The sequence below is a fragment of the Triturus cristatus genome, chromosome 5_2 (genome assembly GCF_964204655.1).
Source record: "Triturus cristatus chromosome 5_2, aTriCri1.1, whole genome shotgun sequence".
NCBI classification, from domain to species: domain Eukaryota; kingdom Metazoa; phylum Chordata; class Amphibia; order Caudata; family Salamandridae; genus Triturus; species Triturus cristatus.
In genome coordinates, this window is record NC_140588.1 from 1,095,600,788 (window position 1) to 1,095,617,593 (window position 16,806).

A 16,806-nucleotide genomic window follows, 5' to 3' on the forward strand; every position below is an offset into this window, starting at 1 on the left:
CAAGACGGTATTGTGAATGTATTAGATGGTGTAGTCGCACAGCCACACTATATAATTCCCCACTTTTCTCTCAGAACAGAACACAAGCTGTGAGCCTGGCACCTTACACATTGGAAGCCTCCAAACTCATCTGTGGAGTGCCTCACGGTTCATTGCTCAGTGAAATGAAAATAAAATTTATAACGCACACTAATACCCATGGGTGTCTAGGCGCTGTGAATACTGCAGAATTGGCTAACCAGAGGCGAATGAGATAAAAGCGGGTCAATAAATATATGATCCCTGTGGCCAACATTATCCGCACACACAATATCAACATTCTCTTCTATCCTGACGAGGTGCAACTCGTACTCTCCCTCTCAGGTAAGCACCCAACACGAGAAACCAGTCCATTGCATGCATGGCAGAATTTGCCCAACTGAATGAAAGCCAACTTTTTCACACTCAATACAGACAAGACAGAAGTATCGATCTTCAGCAAGGACACCTCACCGGGGGAGTCCAGCTGGAGACTGCCTGAACTTGGACCTGCACCCAGCACCCGCGCCAACAACCTTGGAATAATCAGCAAACTGGCCATGACCGCACAAGTCAACCTCATCACAACATCCTGCTTCCACAACCTGAAGATGCTGAGGACGATCTTGAAATGGCCACCAGGCAACACTAGAAAAACTGTCACTCATGCTCCACTCACCAGCAAGTTGGACTCCCTCCAAGCCGGAATGAACTTACAACTCACTATAAGACTACAAACCATCCAGAACTCGACAGCAACTTTTATTCTGTACCGCCCACAAAGAATTCGAATCACATCACACCACTGGCGCATGATATACAAATGAGCTCATTTCAAACTGCTCACATTCAAGGCGCTATTCAACTTGGGCCCCACCCACCTGAACAGACGGATCTCCTACCACCAACCACCGAGACACCTCTGCTACGTAGGACAACTACTCACACACATCCAGCACATAACCAGAACCAAATCAATAAAACAGGCATTCTCTTACAATGCTCCTAAAGCGTGGAACAGTGTCCCACCCCACAGCTGAAAGAAGAAGCTGGAGACCTGGCGTTGCAATTAACCAACTTACCACAGGCAGGCCTAGGGACACACACACCGGAGGACACCCTCATAAATACACATAACCTATCATGCCGATGACCGGCACCTGGTGATCTGGATTTTCCTATGCAGCATCCTACTCCTGAAGGTTTGGTGGTCCAGACTTCCTTCAGCAAAGTAAATCAGCAAAGTAAATCCTAACTCGTTCCCCACAACTCCAGACAGGGAGTTAAAAAGGACTCAGGCATTCGGGAAGTGAATCTTCTCATCGACCAGCTTAGCACTGAGGTCGATCAATGCGGTATATGCTTGTTAGGCCCAGATGAGTTTCGCGCCTTTTTGGCTCAAACAATTCAGGACGGCCAGGATGTCACCAAGTGTGTATCTAGGGCTGGCCTTGGCACTGCTGATTGTTTTCAGCCAGGGGAGGACACACAAGTGATGCTTCGCCAGTGGTGCCGATTTTCTCAGGGATTAGCAAAATGATTTTTCTTACGATAAGGCCTTCTATTAATGGCATATGGCGCCATTCCGCTTAATGTAGCAGGTCCCACTGGGGATACGTTCACTTTACGCTTGCATTTTTATGGGATATCTCTATCCAGAAAAGCGTCACTAAAAGAGAGTACTCTCTTTTTTTACGTATATTTATTCACTAGATGGCAGCACCCTGAGAGGAAGCTTATAGTGTGGAGTAAACCATGGCCTGTGGTGAAACACTAGTGCCACTTCGAAGGCTACAAAGGAGAGGGTAAACTGTGGACTGTAGTGTGATAGGAGTGCAGTGCAGAGGGTTACAGAGCACTGAGTATACCTGGATCACATCTGTGTCCCCAGGCTAAGCTATAGCTCTCTCCCTGGCTCTTTACTCACATAGATCTTCATACCTGGCAGTTCTTATTGGTACCGCATTTTAAATCTCATCTTTAAAGTGATTTCTGCCCTGTAACTCTGCTCCTTCCTGTCTCTGTCCCACAGAAGAGAAATCTCCTCCAATGGGGGTCATTATCGGAGGCGTCATTGGAGCTGTCGTGGTTGCTGCAGTGCTTGCTGTTGTCGCTTGGGTTGTCTACTCGAGGATGAAAACGTCAGGTAAGTGGAATCAGTTTGATACTGTGAGTGGAATGTCCCAATACTTCTTGATTCATATGCAGAGATGCAGGTGAATACCATCTGCCACCTGGAGTAGGGGTGGGGTCACATCCATTCTTGGAGACCTGCCTCCTTTACTCTGAGGTGGGTGGAGCAGTATTTCCATCTGCCACCTGGAGTAGGGGTGGGGACACATCCATGCTTGGAGACCTGCCTCCTTTACTCTGAGGTGAGTGGAGCAGTATTTCTATCTGCCACTTGGAGTAAGGGTGGGGACACATCCATGCTGGGAGACCTGCCTCCTTTACTCTGAGGTGTGTGGAGCAGTATTTCCTTGTCAATGCACTGCTGATGCAGGGTCACTGAATCCACTATTTCACAAATCAGTCTTCAGCCCCAGATGCATAAACAAATCTCAAAACTGCCCACAATTGTAACAGTCTCGTGTTTTACCAATCTGACTAGTCTATGGCCAATGACAATCGGCCTCCATGTTTCCACTTTTCTGGTTGGCTGCTGAGCTAAAACACCCTGTGCCTTCCTGGACCAGGTTCCAGTAAGATGTTTTGTATTGTATGTATTGTAATTGCATTTATATATCGCTTACTACCCCTGATGAGGCGTCAAAATGTTTTTTCGGTGAGTAGCACACTACTTCGGAACCCAGAAAGGATTAGTGGTGAATTAGTATAGTTAAAATATGAAATTAATTTGAGTGGTGGACATGTTAGTCTGTTATTTGGATTGAAAATGATAGTGGAGGAATAAAAGGGAAGGATTTAGATTTTTTTTTGGAGCTCATAGCAGTAGGAGGAGATTTGGGATGAGTAAAAGGGAGGTGAAGGGGGATGAGTAATAGGGACTTGGCAGGGGGAGACTCAGAGGGAGGGTTTAGAAAGGCTTGATTTTGGGGTTGGAATAGTAGAAACAGATATGAGATGCTGCACAGAGGGGTGGAGAAGGGAAGAGTCCTGGAAGGGTTGTTTTAGGGATCATAGTAGTGGTATGGGGTTTGGGATGAATGAGAGTATGGAGGTATTGTAAATAGTGATAGAGGTATAGGGTGAGAAATATGCTAGGGCATTGGAAAGAGTAGTAGAATGAGGTTTGAGATGAGTCCGAGAGTTGAGCTAGAGGCCTTTTCAGTTTTCCAGCGGGAATTGCGTACGGAACACGAATCCCGCCGAAAATATTTTTTAAAAACGAAGCGCGGTGTCCCATTCTTTTTTTTAATAAGCCCCTGGATGGGCCAGGTTCCGGGGGCAATCTGCATTTATGTAGCGGGCCCTCCCCGGGGCTCCCAGAATAATGTGCAGGGGCACGCAGCCATCTCGCAGCCCCGGGGACCGCCACCTCCCCGGGGCTTTATTTCTTTTAGGTTGGGGGGGGCCTCGCTGGCCCACCACGCCCTGTGGACCTCCACCGCCCCAGGGTTATAAATAAATAGTAAGTGTGAGGGAGCTTGAGCCCCCTCACACTGCACCAGGGATCACCACCTCCCCGGGGCTATGTTTATGTTGGGAGGTGGGCCGCGCAGCCCCCCTCCTGGAGTCCTTCTTGGCCCTGGGGACCGCCACACCCCAGGGCCTGCTCCAGCAATGTCCCGGGGTGCCCACCCCTGGCACTTTGCAGTTTGCTATGACAGGGCGGAAGCACTGCACCCGCCCTGTCATAGCAAACTTCTGCTTTGCTTCTTCGAAGCAAAGCCGAATTGCTTTAGGGCAAAGGGAGCTGCATGTCAGCAGCTCCCTTTGCCCAAAACAATGCTGGCTCCCGCAGGAGGCAGGAAGCGGGCAGGGACCTCGGGGCATTGGGGACCCCCCCGCGGTCCCCAATGTAAGAGCCGTCCCTGGGGGGTGTGGTCCCCGGGGCCAAAAGTGGCCAAGGGAAGGGGCAGCCACACGGCCTCCCTCCCGTTACACTATATATATTTTTTTTAAAGGGCAAAGCCCCGGGGGATGGGGTCCCCGGGGCCAAAAAAGGCCTCTGGAGGGGGGCCCCTTCCCGTTTAAAAAAAATAAAATAAAACAAATCAAATGTTGCAGGCCCTGGGGGATGGGGTCCCCAGGGCCCAGAACATATTTGGAGAAGGCGGGCCACACAGACCCCCTTATAAGCTCCCCCCACCCAAAAAAAGCTGGCATCTCACCGGAGGCCCGCCCCCTCCCTGCAGCACACTTCAAACGCACCTCCTGGCGCATTGTGGGTTGGGGGATTAAGTCCCCTAGATCCTTAAGGGTCCTTTGGGATCAACTAGCCAACCAGGTATCTCCAGTAAGCCACACACAGTGGGATTGCTAAGAGGTGGTCTGAGGTCCCGCCCCTTTTTACACCTCTCTGCAAACGTGCCTCATGGCGCACTGCTTGTGGGGCGATGAGGTCCTCTTGTGTCCTGAGGACCTCAGGACTAAAGTGTACTTCATTCCCTAAGCAGAAGTGCACCAGAAGGCGCATTTGCAGAGTGGTGTAAAAAGGCGGGCGTGGCCTCGGAGCACTCAACAATCCTGCTGTGTGGGGCTTACTAGAGATAACAGGAGGGCTAGTTGGCCCCCAGGGATCATCAGGAGGCTAGGGGACTTCATCCCCCAACCAAGAGTGTGCCAGGAGGCGCGTTTGCATAGTGGTGGAGAAAGGGGGCGTGGCCTGTGTCCACCTCTCAGCAATCCCACTATCTGGGGCATACTAGAGGTATCAGGTAGGCTAGTTGGCCCTGCCAAGTAGCCCTCCTGTAAATACGTTATATAGAATTTAGCATTTAAATTTTTTAGAAATTCTCTGAAAAAAACAATAGATTTTAGGGACGTTATAGTTAGAAATTAGCATTTAAATTTTTTAGAAATTCACTGAAAAAAACACAGGTTTCAGGGACGTTCTATTTAGTTGGACATTTCACTCGTACAAAATGAGAGAAATTTGGCCGTTATAGTTAGTTGAGCTAACTATAACGCGCGCCCCCACAATGCTTTGCTGATGACGTCACATTTTACATCACTCATGACATGGTTATTGACATCACTGATGACATCTCAAATGACAAAGCAGATGCTCTGTCTCTGTTTTAAATAGGAGTCCAAACTGTCTGCTTTGTCCATGTAATGATTTGCCAGTTTGTCCGTGAACACATGAGTAACAGGATGAGCTGCTTCCAAGCAATTTGGTTTACGAAATTTATTGAGAATTTTATGGAATTCCTTATTTGCACATTTAGCATTTTGAATTCTGTCTGAATAGTATTTTCAAAAATATTTCAACAGAAAACGCCTCTTCCTCGTACAAAGGAAATAATCGGGCGGATTTAGAGGAGATAATGCGAAAGGAAAAGGTAGAGGTTCCACTCCCCGTACCTCACCAGTAACAAACAAGCAATGACATAATGTGGTTCCGTGAATCCTGAACCCGTTCAAATAAAAGTTGTCGCATCATGACGATTCTGGTTTCAGCGAACCGCAAAAGATGAGTGCGGTATGCATGAGTGTTTTCGTCATGTTACATCGATGGATTCACTGTACATTTGATGATCTAGTCTGAACCCTTGGGTTTCATCTTGTGCATAGCAGCCATTTTGTGGTTGCCCTCACATAGGCTGATGGCTCCAGGATGACTGTGGCCAAACAAGTCTCTATGGACACATACACCTTAGCTGGAGTTCGTGTTGACTCCTGTTTGACCTGAGTGAACTGGCCCTGTTGCCCGAGGCTAAACTTGTTGAGCCAGTGCCTCGTTAGGCAGCTGGTCAGATAGAGATCAAAGAGCAGGGCATTGCTGATTTTACGGTACATGCACACACCCTTCTATCTTGCTTCTCATCTACCTCTGCTCTTTCTTTTATGGCCTAGTTATCGATTTGGGTTGAGGTCCGTCCGACCTGTTCGAACAAGAATGCTGGATTGTGCCTTGTCATTTTTGGTGGGCTGGATAAACTGAAAGTGGGTTCGTCGTTATGTGATACCTCTGTAATGTCATTCTCTGATTGGTCAAGTTTGAAGTAATGGATGCTAGCCAGGAATGTGAATTTTGGTATATAAGATGATGCGCCGCTCAATAAAGTTGAGCAGTCTCCTGAGAACATACACCGTGTTGTACTTCTAGGACCTCTGTTACTGGCTGCAGCTAATAAATACGATCTTTGACATCACCAAGAAGAGTCCCGTGTCTCTGTACTCCAAGACAGGAAAGAACCCGAAGACTTAGGGCGTGCCCCTGCGCCGCTGGGTTAAATCCCGGTTCTTCAGTTGGCGCCCAACTCTGGGGCGACTTCAGCGGTACCGGTCCAAGCTTGAAGATCGTGAGGAGCTTCGTGTGAAAATTCTGGAGGGAGGCCTACCACTTCATCGACCCCTGTATGTCGTTGTGGTCCGAAAGTCTTTGCTGCGAAGTTTCCCGCTTTCCGACGGCTACGAAGGATTGCTGCCCTGACTGTCGCCCTGTCTTGGAGCCCTTTTGATGACTTGTAAAGTGAGACGATAGACGGGTCTTCTGGCGACGCCATCGATATCTCAGTTAAGTATACGTGGAGCGTCTCCCAGTCCTTGGTTTGTTTTGGTATCCTTCGGGATCGCTTGACTTGGTTTGTTTTGGTATCCTTCGGGATCGCTTGACTTGGTTTGTTTTGGTATCCTTCGGGATCGCTTTGATTTGGTACCTGCAGGCCCCAAAGCCGAGGGACTCGTGTATTCACGAGGCTATCGTTTTGATATTCCCTTGAAGTTTGAAGCTAGACTAGTGAGCGGGGATGCCTGGTCTTAGCAGACTTGGAAAGATATTTTGTTGTGGTTGTAATAAGGATTCCCGATTGCAGGACTCGTGTCCGGTGCCTCCGATTGGAACTCCGACCTATGAGCTCTATTTAAAACACGGCGTGGGCCCCATCACGTATAATGAGGTATGGATTAGGTATACTAGGAAGGATGGTGTCCTAAAATGGCCCCAATATGGTAGCTATGACACGGAGATTTTAGATAATTTAGAAGTTAGACTCTTCAAACTGGCCGGCAATGTTTGACTCTTTGCGCCTTTGGCGAAAAGAGGCGAAACAGAAGGAAATTAAGCTAGCGAAAACAAAATAAGCGTGAACGAGGTATGTCAATGGTGCAAGCTGCTATACAGTTTAGGGATAATGAGGAAGAACAAGAAAGCGAACAGATGCTGAGGCAACATAGATTAGCGATAGACAAATGTTATCCAGCCTTGCCGCCTCAACAGCAAGAGGAAAAGAAGGATCTTGTGAAAGATCCTTTAATGTCGCATCTGTTAAGTTCGCCACCCCCTAATGCCCAGAGTGCTACCGCACCTCCGCCACTTGTAGTTGCGCAACCTCCAGTTGTTTTACCTCCAGTGGTTCCTCAACAGCCAGCTCTTCCTCCACTGGCTACTATTGCTTCGGCGCAGCCTTCTCAAGGGCCGCCGACTTTGCTACCTTCTTTGTCTGCTACTCCTATATCTGTGCTGTCTGTTCCTACTGTTACTGTTCCAACTTCGGTTCCTTCTCATTCTGCGTTGTCTCCTGTTCTCTTGTCACCTTCTCCTTCTGCTCGACGGAGAATGACTGATGCGGTTGCTAGTCTCTTTTCTCCTTTGTTGGGTTCAGTGGGTATGACTCCTGTTGTGGAGCATAAGCAATTGCGTAGCCAATTGCCAGGTTCGGATGAACGGACAGTGCTGGATCATTTGGCGCGTAAGTGGGTTACCTATCCTTCGCACTATGATCTTGAGGGTGTTATGGATGTTTTCCATCAATGGGAAGCACCGAAACAAAGATATGTATTTGATATGATGTGTTCTTTCCTTCGTGAACAATGGGAGATAGTGAGATGGGACAGACTCAAACCGAGTTGTCCCGTGTGCAGTCCGAGTTTGCGAAAGGAACTATAGTGGGTTCCGATGTTGGAAAAGCAGTCGCGACATTGTTGTCGTTTAGGAGTGAGTCTCCTTCTAGGTCATTATTTGAGCCTGATTCTTCGGTTAGGAGAAAGGCGCATCAATATCCGATGCGTGAGGTTCCTCCAGTTTGGAGACCTGGTGATCTGAATGCTAATCCACCTGTTCAGCCACATTTCCAGCGAGTTTGGGTACATGTTCCGTGGAAGCGTGCCGAAGTCTTAGCTCTAAAGCAGTCTTTGCCTGATCCACGTAAAAATCCTGCGGGGTTTTATAAGGAGCTATCTCAAACTGCGGGTTCCTGTATTATGAATTTGGCGGATATAGATATGTTGTTTGGGAATGTTGTTCCACAGCCTATATGGAGTAAGATTCGTCATACGGATCATGCGCAGGAATTAGGTGATACATGGAATAATCTTAGAACTGCAGATGAAAGACAAGTAGGTGGTGTGAAACCAGAGGATGTGAGTGCTGAACTCCCTGGTAGAATTATTGATTACATGAAGACCCTGATGCCTGCTATGCGTGTCAATTGGGACAAGTTGTCTGCATGCAAGCAGAAGAAAGACGAAACTGTGTCCGACTTTTTCACTAGATTTGAAGAGACATTTGTAGACCACAGTGGTCAAGACATGAGTACAGAAGGTGGTCAACGGTTGTTCGTTGACAAGTTTGTGCATAATTTGCTTCCTGAGTTGTGCAATAGGTTGAAGGATTCTGAGAGTGCTTGGGCTGTTTCTTCGTCAGCACAGATATTGGCTACTGCCCAGTACTATGAGAATAGAAATAAGGATGAGATAGAGAAAGCGGATAAAAAGACTTGAGAATTGAAGACTAAGGTTCTTTTGCAGCAAGCATATCCGCCTCGCAATACCCAGCGTGATTATCAGCAACCCCAACAATATCCGAGAAACTCGCAAAGGTTCGAGCCTTCTCAACAGCGTTTCCCTGTAGGCCCTAATCAGTGTGCGTATTGCAAAATAGAGGGCCACTTCAAGAGTAGTTGTCTGAGTTTGTTACAGCGCACGAGTGGCGTTTCTGGTGTGAGAGGTCGAGGTGCGCAACAAGCTCCTCGCGGTAGAGGACGTGGTATGCCTCAGATTGCGCGTTCCTTGCCTCCACAGAATTCTATGAATTGTTTTGATCAACAGAGTGGCGCGTCTGGTAGGACGGCTCAGTACTATGCGGACGATTATTACGTCGAAGGTGAGAATATGGAAGGTAATGATTGCTAGGACAGCCACAGACAAAGAGAGGGAGTTGTTCCAGTTCCAGTAGATCAGAGTGGACCTTATATTGAAGTGATGGCATCAGGTGTGTCAGAACCTTTTCTGTTGGATACTGGTGCTGCAAAGAGTTCTATCATGCACTCTAAACTCCCTGGCGCACCTTTGTCTGGCTTAACAAATGTTTCAGTAGGTTTTTCCGGCGCCCCGGTTAGTAATCCGATTTCTAGTCCTTTGTCTCTTTCTGTTGGACCTTGTGAGTTCAAAGCACCGCTCATTTTGACGATAGGTTGCGGCGAGAACTTGTTGGGATTGGACTTGTTGAAGAGATTGCATGCGACACTTTATTGTTCTCCTTCAGGAGTACAGCTTACATTGGGAAAGAGAGTGATCTCTCCGATGTATTTGTCTAAAGATCGACTTCCAGCTGAATTGTCTTCTCTCCCTGATTCTCTTTGGGCTACTGGTCCTAATGATGTGGGTCTTTTGGAGATTCCAGCATATGTTGTGACGTTGAAGGCGAATGCTAGATTGCCACGCATCCCACAGTATCGTATCTCAAGTGATGGTGAAAGAGCACTTTTGGCGATCATCTATGATCTGATTGAGAAAGGTGTGATTGAGGAAACGAGAGGTAATGTGTGCAATAGTCCGGTTTTGCCTGTTCTGAAGAGAACATATTCTTCACAGCCTCCTGTATATAGGTTTGTGATCGATCTTCGCGAGGTAAATAAGATCGTTGTCCCGCAATTTCCTGTTGTACCTGATATCACCGCTTTACTGACTTTGATTCCGGCTACAGCCACGTGGTTTTCGGTGATTGATTTGAAGAATGCTTTCTTCAGCATTCCGATTGCCGTGGAGAGTAGAGATATTTTTGGCTTCTCTTTAAGAGGCCGAAGTTTCCGGTTTAAACACGCTCCTCAAGGCTATTGTGAGAGTCCATCGATCTATAGCCAAGCTTTGAAGACGCAACTTGATTTGTTGGTTTTACCTGATGGTGCTGCTCTTATTCGGTATGTTGACGATCTGTTAGTTGCTGCTGACAATGAAGAGATTTGTAGAGAGGCTACTCTGTCGTTGTTACGTCACTTGTCTGATTTTCATCATAAGGTTTCTCTTTCAAAGTTTCAGTATTGCCGACAAGAAGTTACCTACTTAGGTCACTTCTTATCGAAGGAGGGAAGAAGATTGACCCCAGAAAGAATTCAAGCGATTGCGAAAATGAGTGTGCCTACGACACAGAGAGAAGTGCGTGCGTTTTTGGGTATCACATCATACTGTATACGGTGGATTCCTAATTTCTCGTTGCTCGCGAAGCCTTTGATAGCTCTTACTGTTAAGGATATTCCGAATCCTATTCCTTGGACTGATGAATGTCAGAAGAGTTTTTCAGAATTGCGCGATGCGCTGTGTTCGGCTCCTGTGTTGGGTACTCCCGACTACAGTAAGCCTTTCACATTGTATGTCCACGAGAGGGAAGGATGTGCATTGTCAGTTTTGACTCAACAGTTTGGCGATAAGCAATGCCCATGTGCTTATTTTTCGTCGATTCTGGATTCGGTAGCTAGAGCGTTGCCGAGTTATTTGAGAGCTACAGCGGCAGCGGCTGTTTCAATTCGACAGTCTGCTGGTTTGGTGATGGACAATACACTGATTGTGATGGTTCCACATGCAGTGGTACCTTGTTGAACCGTACCAAGACACAGCACTTAACTAGTGCTCGGTTGTCAGGTTACGAATTGACCTTGTTAGCAAGTCATGTGCACATAAAGAGATGCAACACGTTGAATCCAGCCACGTTGTTGCCGATTTCAACTGAGACAGATGATACCGAACAGCATGATTGTTTCCTTAGAACTGAGGAAGAAACGAAAGGGAGGATAGATCTTAGGGACACTCCTCTTGCGGAATGTGATGGTACTTTATGGGTTGATGGTTCGTGCTTTAAGCTTCCGAATGGTGATACGACTGCGGCATATGCTGTTACGGCTTTGCATACGATTGTTGAAGCTGCACGTATCCCACATAATTCAGCGCAAGCGGCAGAGTTGATTGCATTGACAAGAGCGTGTGTGCTGTCGAAAGGGAAAAGAGTGACTGTGTACACCGACAGCCAGTATGCGTTCAGTGTTGCTCATAGCTTTGGACGATTGTGGAGAGAACGTGGGTTTCTGACTTCGCATGGGACCAAGATCCAACATGGTCAATTGGTGAATGGACTTCTTGAATCTCTTACTTTGCCGTTGCAAGTTGCGGTCGTCAAATGCAGTGCGCATAAGAAAGTCACGGATGATGTTGGTCGCGGTAATGCGTTTGCAGATGAAGTCGCGAAAGAGACTGCGAGGGATGTGATGAGTCGAATGTATGTTGCGGGTCCGGCGAGATGGGTTCCAGATAGAAGTATGTGTGAAGATACGATTGAGAGTGTGAAATCCATCCAAGCTGAAGCTACAGAGAAAGAGTTGAATGAATGGAGAGGAAGCAAGGGTAAATTGGACTCGAATGGTTGTTGGGTTGAGTTGTCAGAGCATCAGCGATGGTTGTTGCCTGATGCGTATGTACTTCCAGTGGTTACGATGGCACATGGAATGGCCCATATCAGTGTGAAAGGGATTTGTAAGTTGTTGGCTCCAGTATGGCAAAATGCTGGAATTCCTAAGTGTGCAGAGAATTTGGTCAAGAATTGTATGGTTTGTTTGATGTACAATCCTGGTAAGGGAACTTCAACTCCAGCTGGTCATTTTGCTCCTCCAACGTATCCGTTTGAGGCTTTGCAGCTAGATTTCATCCACATGGAGAGGTGCAACAACCTGAAATATGTCCTAGTGGTTGTTTGCTCTTTTTCTAGATGGGTGGAAGCCTACCCCTTGAAGGACAATACTGCCTTGTCCACAGCTAAAGCCCTTATTAAGGAATTTTTCCCTAGGTATGGTTTGCCGAGAATGGTCTGGAGTGACAATGGGAGTGAATTTGTGGGTCAAGTGATGAAGAGAGTGTGTGATGGGTTAGGAATGCGGCAGATGTTCCACGCTGCAAATCATCCCCAGTCAGCTGGCCTAGTTGAATGCTACAATGGCACGTTAAAACTGAAATTGGCCAAAATTCAAGCGAGCTCCGGCCTACAATGGCCTGATGCTTTGCCGTTAGCCCTTCTATCCACAAGAATGACTGTGCATTCGCGAATGGGTCTGAGTCCTTATGAGGTTTTGTTTGGTCGCCCGGCAAATATTTGGGGAGTTCCGCGGCCGACAAAATTTAGTGAGATAGAGCACCCCGTATTGCTTGACTACCTGTACGAATTAACGGCTAAATTGCGTGTTCTGCATCAACAGGTTCATGATACTTTGCCAAAGGTTTCTGAAGATCCAGGGCACATTATTGAACCTGGCGCGTGGGTGTTCGTGAAGAACTTTCAGCGAACCAAGAACGAGCATCCCCGCTGGCTAGGACCTTACTTGGTGTTGTTATCCACCCGTTCTGCAGTACGAGTGCACGGTAAAAAGAACTGGATTCACGGCATACATTGTAAGAGGGCCCTCTGCCTCTGCCATACGACCGGTGGGTCCAAAAGGGACTTCCTGATTCTGAGACTGAGACCGTGCCTCGTTTTCTGCCTTTCAGCGATGCCCGTTTGATTGGAACAAACACTGAGCAAGAAAGTGACGATCTTCTTCAAAAAGCTGTGCCTCCATTGAACCGTTTGAACACTGTTGAACCTCAGCTACTTTTCCGAGAACAGACATTGCCTGGCAAAGAGCGTTATAATTTGCGACCGAGAGTCACGGGACAAATAAAAAATTAAGTTCTTTCTTTGATATTTTTAAGGTTAGCTCTCCCCCGAGAAACTATTTTGATTTTTGATTTTCGAACCACCATCCGGGTTCAGCTGTAGGGTCGCGGTGCTAAGTCCTTGGAGTGCAAGCCGAAGACGTTAGGTCGATGGTTCTGGTTGGTCTAAGGGCGTTCCCTGGACCGACAGGCGCATTCCTTAGCACAGAACACCCATCCGCCGCGAGCAGCACGAGTAGAGGATGGAGTTTTCGGAACGGAGAGACTTGCTAAAAGAATGAGCTTCAAGAGCAAAATGTGTATAGTAATGAGTGGAAAACGTTTTTTAATACTGTGTCTGTTTATGCTGTTTAGTTTAATGATGTTTTTAATTGGATATGTGACATTCTCCTTTCAAGTGACATTCATGCCCACCACGCAACCTATGCCTCCTCCTACTGTTTCTTCGCATTCTTTCCACCCTCTGCCCGAACATGAGTCCACTAGGAGAATGGAATTCGCTAATAATTCCTTTGTTCAGCTTCTACACCAACACCAGCTAGTAGTGAACACAACTAATTGTTGGGTGTGTGGCCTTATGCCCCATACTACCGATAGAGGTATTCCTTACCTGGTCCTGCCATTTAGCTACAATGGTTCTGTGTGGGCATGTTCATTTATGCCCGTGAAGTTAACCCCCTACGTTCTGTGAAGGACAATCAAAAGAATAGTGCTCTGGTCAAGGGTATAGTCGACATGATTAGAGGAATAGATTCTTATGAGACTATCCCGAGAGATGAGACACTAGCGTATATTGGTTGGAACGTTACCGGATATGGAGTTAGTCTGAGTGGGAACCAGCGAGCGAAAAGATCCTCTCCGATTTGGATAGTACCCCATCAGGGTCATTACTGTCTGCAAGGTAATGGCAAGAACCCGAGAGCTCAGTTAGGGAAGAGTGTTTGCACTGAGACGTATGTTTTTGCATCCCAAACTTCCCCATCGTTTCTAGCCGCTAAGGGTACCTACTTCATTTGCCATGACAGAGCGTATACATGGTTGCCCCCTGATTTCTTGGGCACATGTTTTGTCTCGTTCCTGTTGCCTCCTACCTTTACAGCTGCGGCAGATTACCACAAGATGAGAGTTGCTAGAGGTGTCTTCAGTAAGGAAGATACCGCAGGACAAGAATTGGGAGATTCCTTGACGGGTTTTCTGCCGTTCTGGGGACCTATGGTTAACAGCAGGAACATACGGCAATTGACGAGAGTGGTTGAGTCGACCGTAGTCGAAACTGCCGGTGCCCTCAGTAACTTGACCGCTGAGCTCCAGTCGGATCGCCTTATGACTCTTCAGAACAGAGTGGCGTTAGATGTCATACTTGCAGATAGAGGAGGGGTATGTAAATTGATTCAATCGAGCTGCTGCGTTTTCATTCCAGACAACGCTCCGACAGTTTTCCAAGCCATTTCCAAGCTGCATAAGATCTCCGAGTCTATACATGTGGACGAAGGAGATTGGTCATTAATGGAATGGTTCTGGAGATTGTTATCCACCTGGGGATGGAAGATTCTGATGGTCATCGGAATGATACTAGCTATCCTTTTCCTGCTCTGTCTTTGTGTGCAGTGTGCTCCTGTTATATGTGGCCTTTGTGCTACTTCGTGTTCGAGGAGACCTGTCCAGAGAGAGCTACCCAGTACTAGGATGAGGCTACAGCAACATCTTGATGATCTGATGAGTATAGACCTGGATTCAGATTGACGTTAATTTAGGTTATTGCCTATGTAAGGGCAAAAGGAGGGTCTGTGGTTCCGTGAATCCTGAACCCGTTCAAATAAAAGTTGTCACATCATGACGAATCTGGTTTCAGCAAACCGCAAAAGATGAGTGCGGTATGCATGAGTGTTTTCATCATGTTACATCGATGGATTCACTGTACATTTGATGATCTAGTCTGAACCCTTGGGTTTCATCTTGTGCATAGCAGCCATTTTGTGGTTGCCCTCACATAGGCTGATGGCTCCAGGATGCAAACTAGGGGCAATTATGGCTTTTTTAGGAACCATTCCCATACAGACATTTGCAAAGCTGCAACATGGTCTACACTGCACACGTTCACCAAACACTATTGTGTAGATGTGCTAGCAAAACAACAAGCTGATGTAGGCCAGGCAGTTCTTGAAACACTTTTTCAAACAACAGCAACAGCTACAGGTTAACCACCGCTTTGCGAGCAAACTGCTGTATAGTCTATGCAAAGCATGTGACCTACAGCGCATGCCTTGAACGGAAAATGTTACTTACAAGCATACATCTGTTCTTGGCATGTAGAGCTGTAGATTCACATGCGCCCACCCACCTCCCCGGGTACCTATACCTGTTGCAGTTCTGGTAGGAGTAGTTAGAGTAGGGAGTGTGTGTCTGGGTGGGATATAGTTAAATATGTTGTGGATTTAGGTTGTGTTAATGATAAATGATTTGGTTAGTGGTATAGGATAGAGTTGTGTACTGGTTGTAGGTGATGGTAGAAATGTGTGGTAGCTGAGACAAACGGGTGTATAGTGTGATTTGTGTGGTTTTGTAGTGGGTGCTGAGACATTGAATTGTGCATAGGGTAGGTTTGTTGTAAATGTGTGGAGTACATTTGGTGTGAGTGTGATACTCTAGTTGTGGATGTGGGTGGTGTTGGGTGGATACTGGTGTATATGAATTTGGGCAGCATTTCTGGTCCTAGTCCCGACCAGTCTCGAACAGGCAACCGCCCTTGTCCTCTCCGCCCTTGTCCTCTCCGCCCTTGTCCTCTCCGCCCTTGTCCTCTGCGCTCTTGTCCTCTCCACCCTTAGACTCAACGCCTTTGTCTTCTCCGCCCTTAGCCACTCCGCCTGGGCTTTGAGGAGCTCCAGGACACTGTGGAAGCTGTAAAGCACAGAGTATACTGCAGGGTGTACTCTGATAGCGACGCCTTCAGAGAGGGTACAAGGTACTGTGTGCTGTGGTGTGATAGCAGCGCCCTGAGAGAGGGTACAAGGTACTGCGTGCTGTGGTGTGATAGCAGCGCCCTGAGAGAGGGTACAAGGTACTGTGTGCTGTGGTGTGATAGCAGTGCCCTGAGAGAGGGTACAAGGTAATGTGTGCTGTGGTGTGATAGCAGTGCCCTGAGAGAGGGTACAAGGTACTGTGTCCTGTGGTGTGATTGCAGTGCCCTGAGAGGGGGTACAAGGTACTGTGTGCTGTGTGCTGTGGTGTGATAGCAGCGCCCCGAGAGAGGGTACAAGGTACTGTGTGCTGTGTTGATAGCAGTGCCCTTAGAGAGGGTACAAGGTACTGTGTGCTGTGGTGTGATAGCAGTGCCCTGAGAGAGGGTACAAGGTACTGTGTCCTGTGGTGTGATAGCAGTGCCCTGAGAGAGGGTACAAGGTACTGTGCGATGTGGTGTGGTGTGATAGCAGCGCCCTGAGAGAGGGTACAAGGTACGGTGCGATGTGGTGTGATAGCAGCGCCCTGAGAGAGGGTACAAGGTAGTGTGTGTTGTGGTGTGATAGCAGCCCCTTAAGAGAGGCTACAAGGTACTGTGTGCTGTGTTGATAGCAGTGCCCTGAGACAGGGTACAAGGTACAGTGCCATGTGGTGTGATAGCAGCGCCCTGAGAGAGGGTACAAGGTACTGTGTGCTGTGGTGTGATAGCAGTGCCCTGAGAGAGGGTACATGGTACTGTGTCCTGTGGTCTGATAGCAGTGCCCTGAGAGAGGGTACAAGGTACTG

At 47.6% G+C, this 16,806-nt stretch overlaps 1 protein-coding gene across 8 annotated transcripts in view; it reads left to right on the forward strand.

The window, feature by feature from the left end:
* The window catches only part of LOC146829749 (class I histocompatibility antigen, Gogo-B*0103 alpha chain-like), a 579,784-nt gene that overhangs the window by 425,134 nt on the left and 137,844 nt on the right, over positions 1–16,806 (forward strand). For all 8 annotated transcript variants that reach the window (XR_014962294.1, XR_014962293.1, XM_085608475.1 and 5 more), the window contains one exon: positions 2,051–2,164. Coding sequence is in view for 6 of the 8 variants with exons in the window: in XM_085608475.1 (XP_085464601.1) it covers positions 2,051–2,164 (114 nt within the window). In the remaining 2 variants the exon portion in view is untranslated. The remainder of the gene's footprint in view (positions 1–2,050; positions 2,165–16,806) is intronic.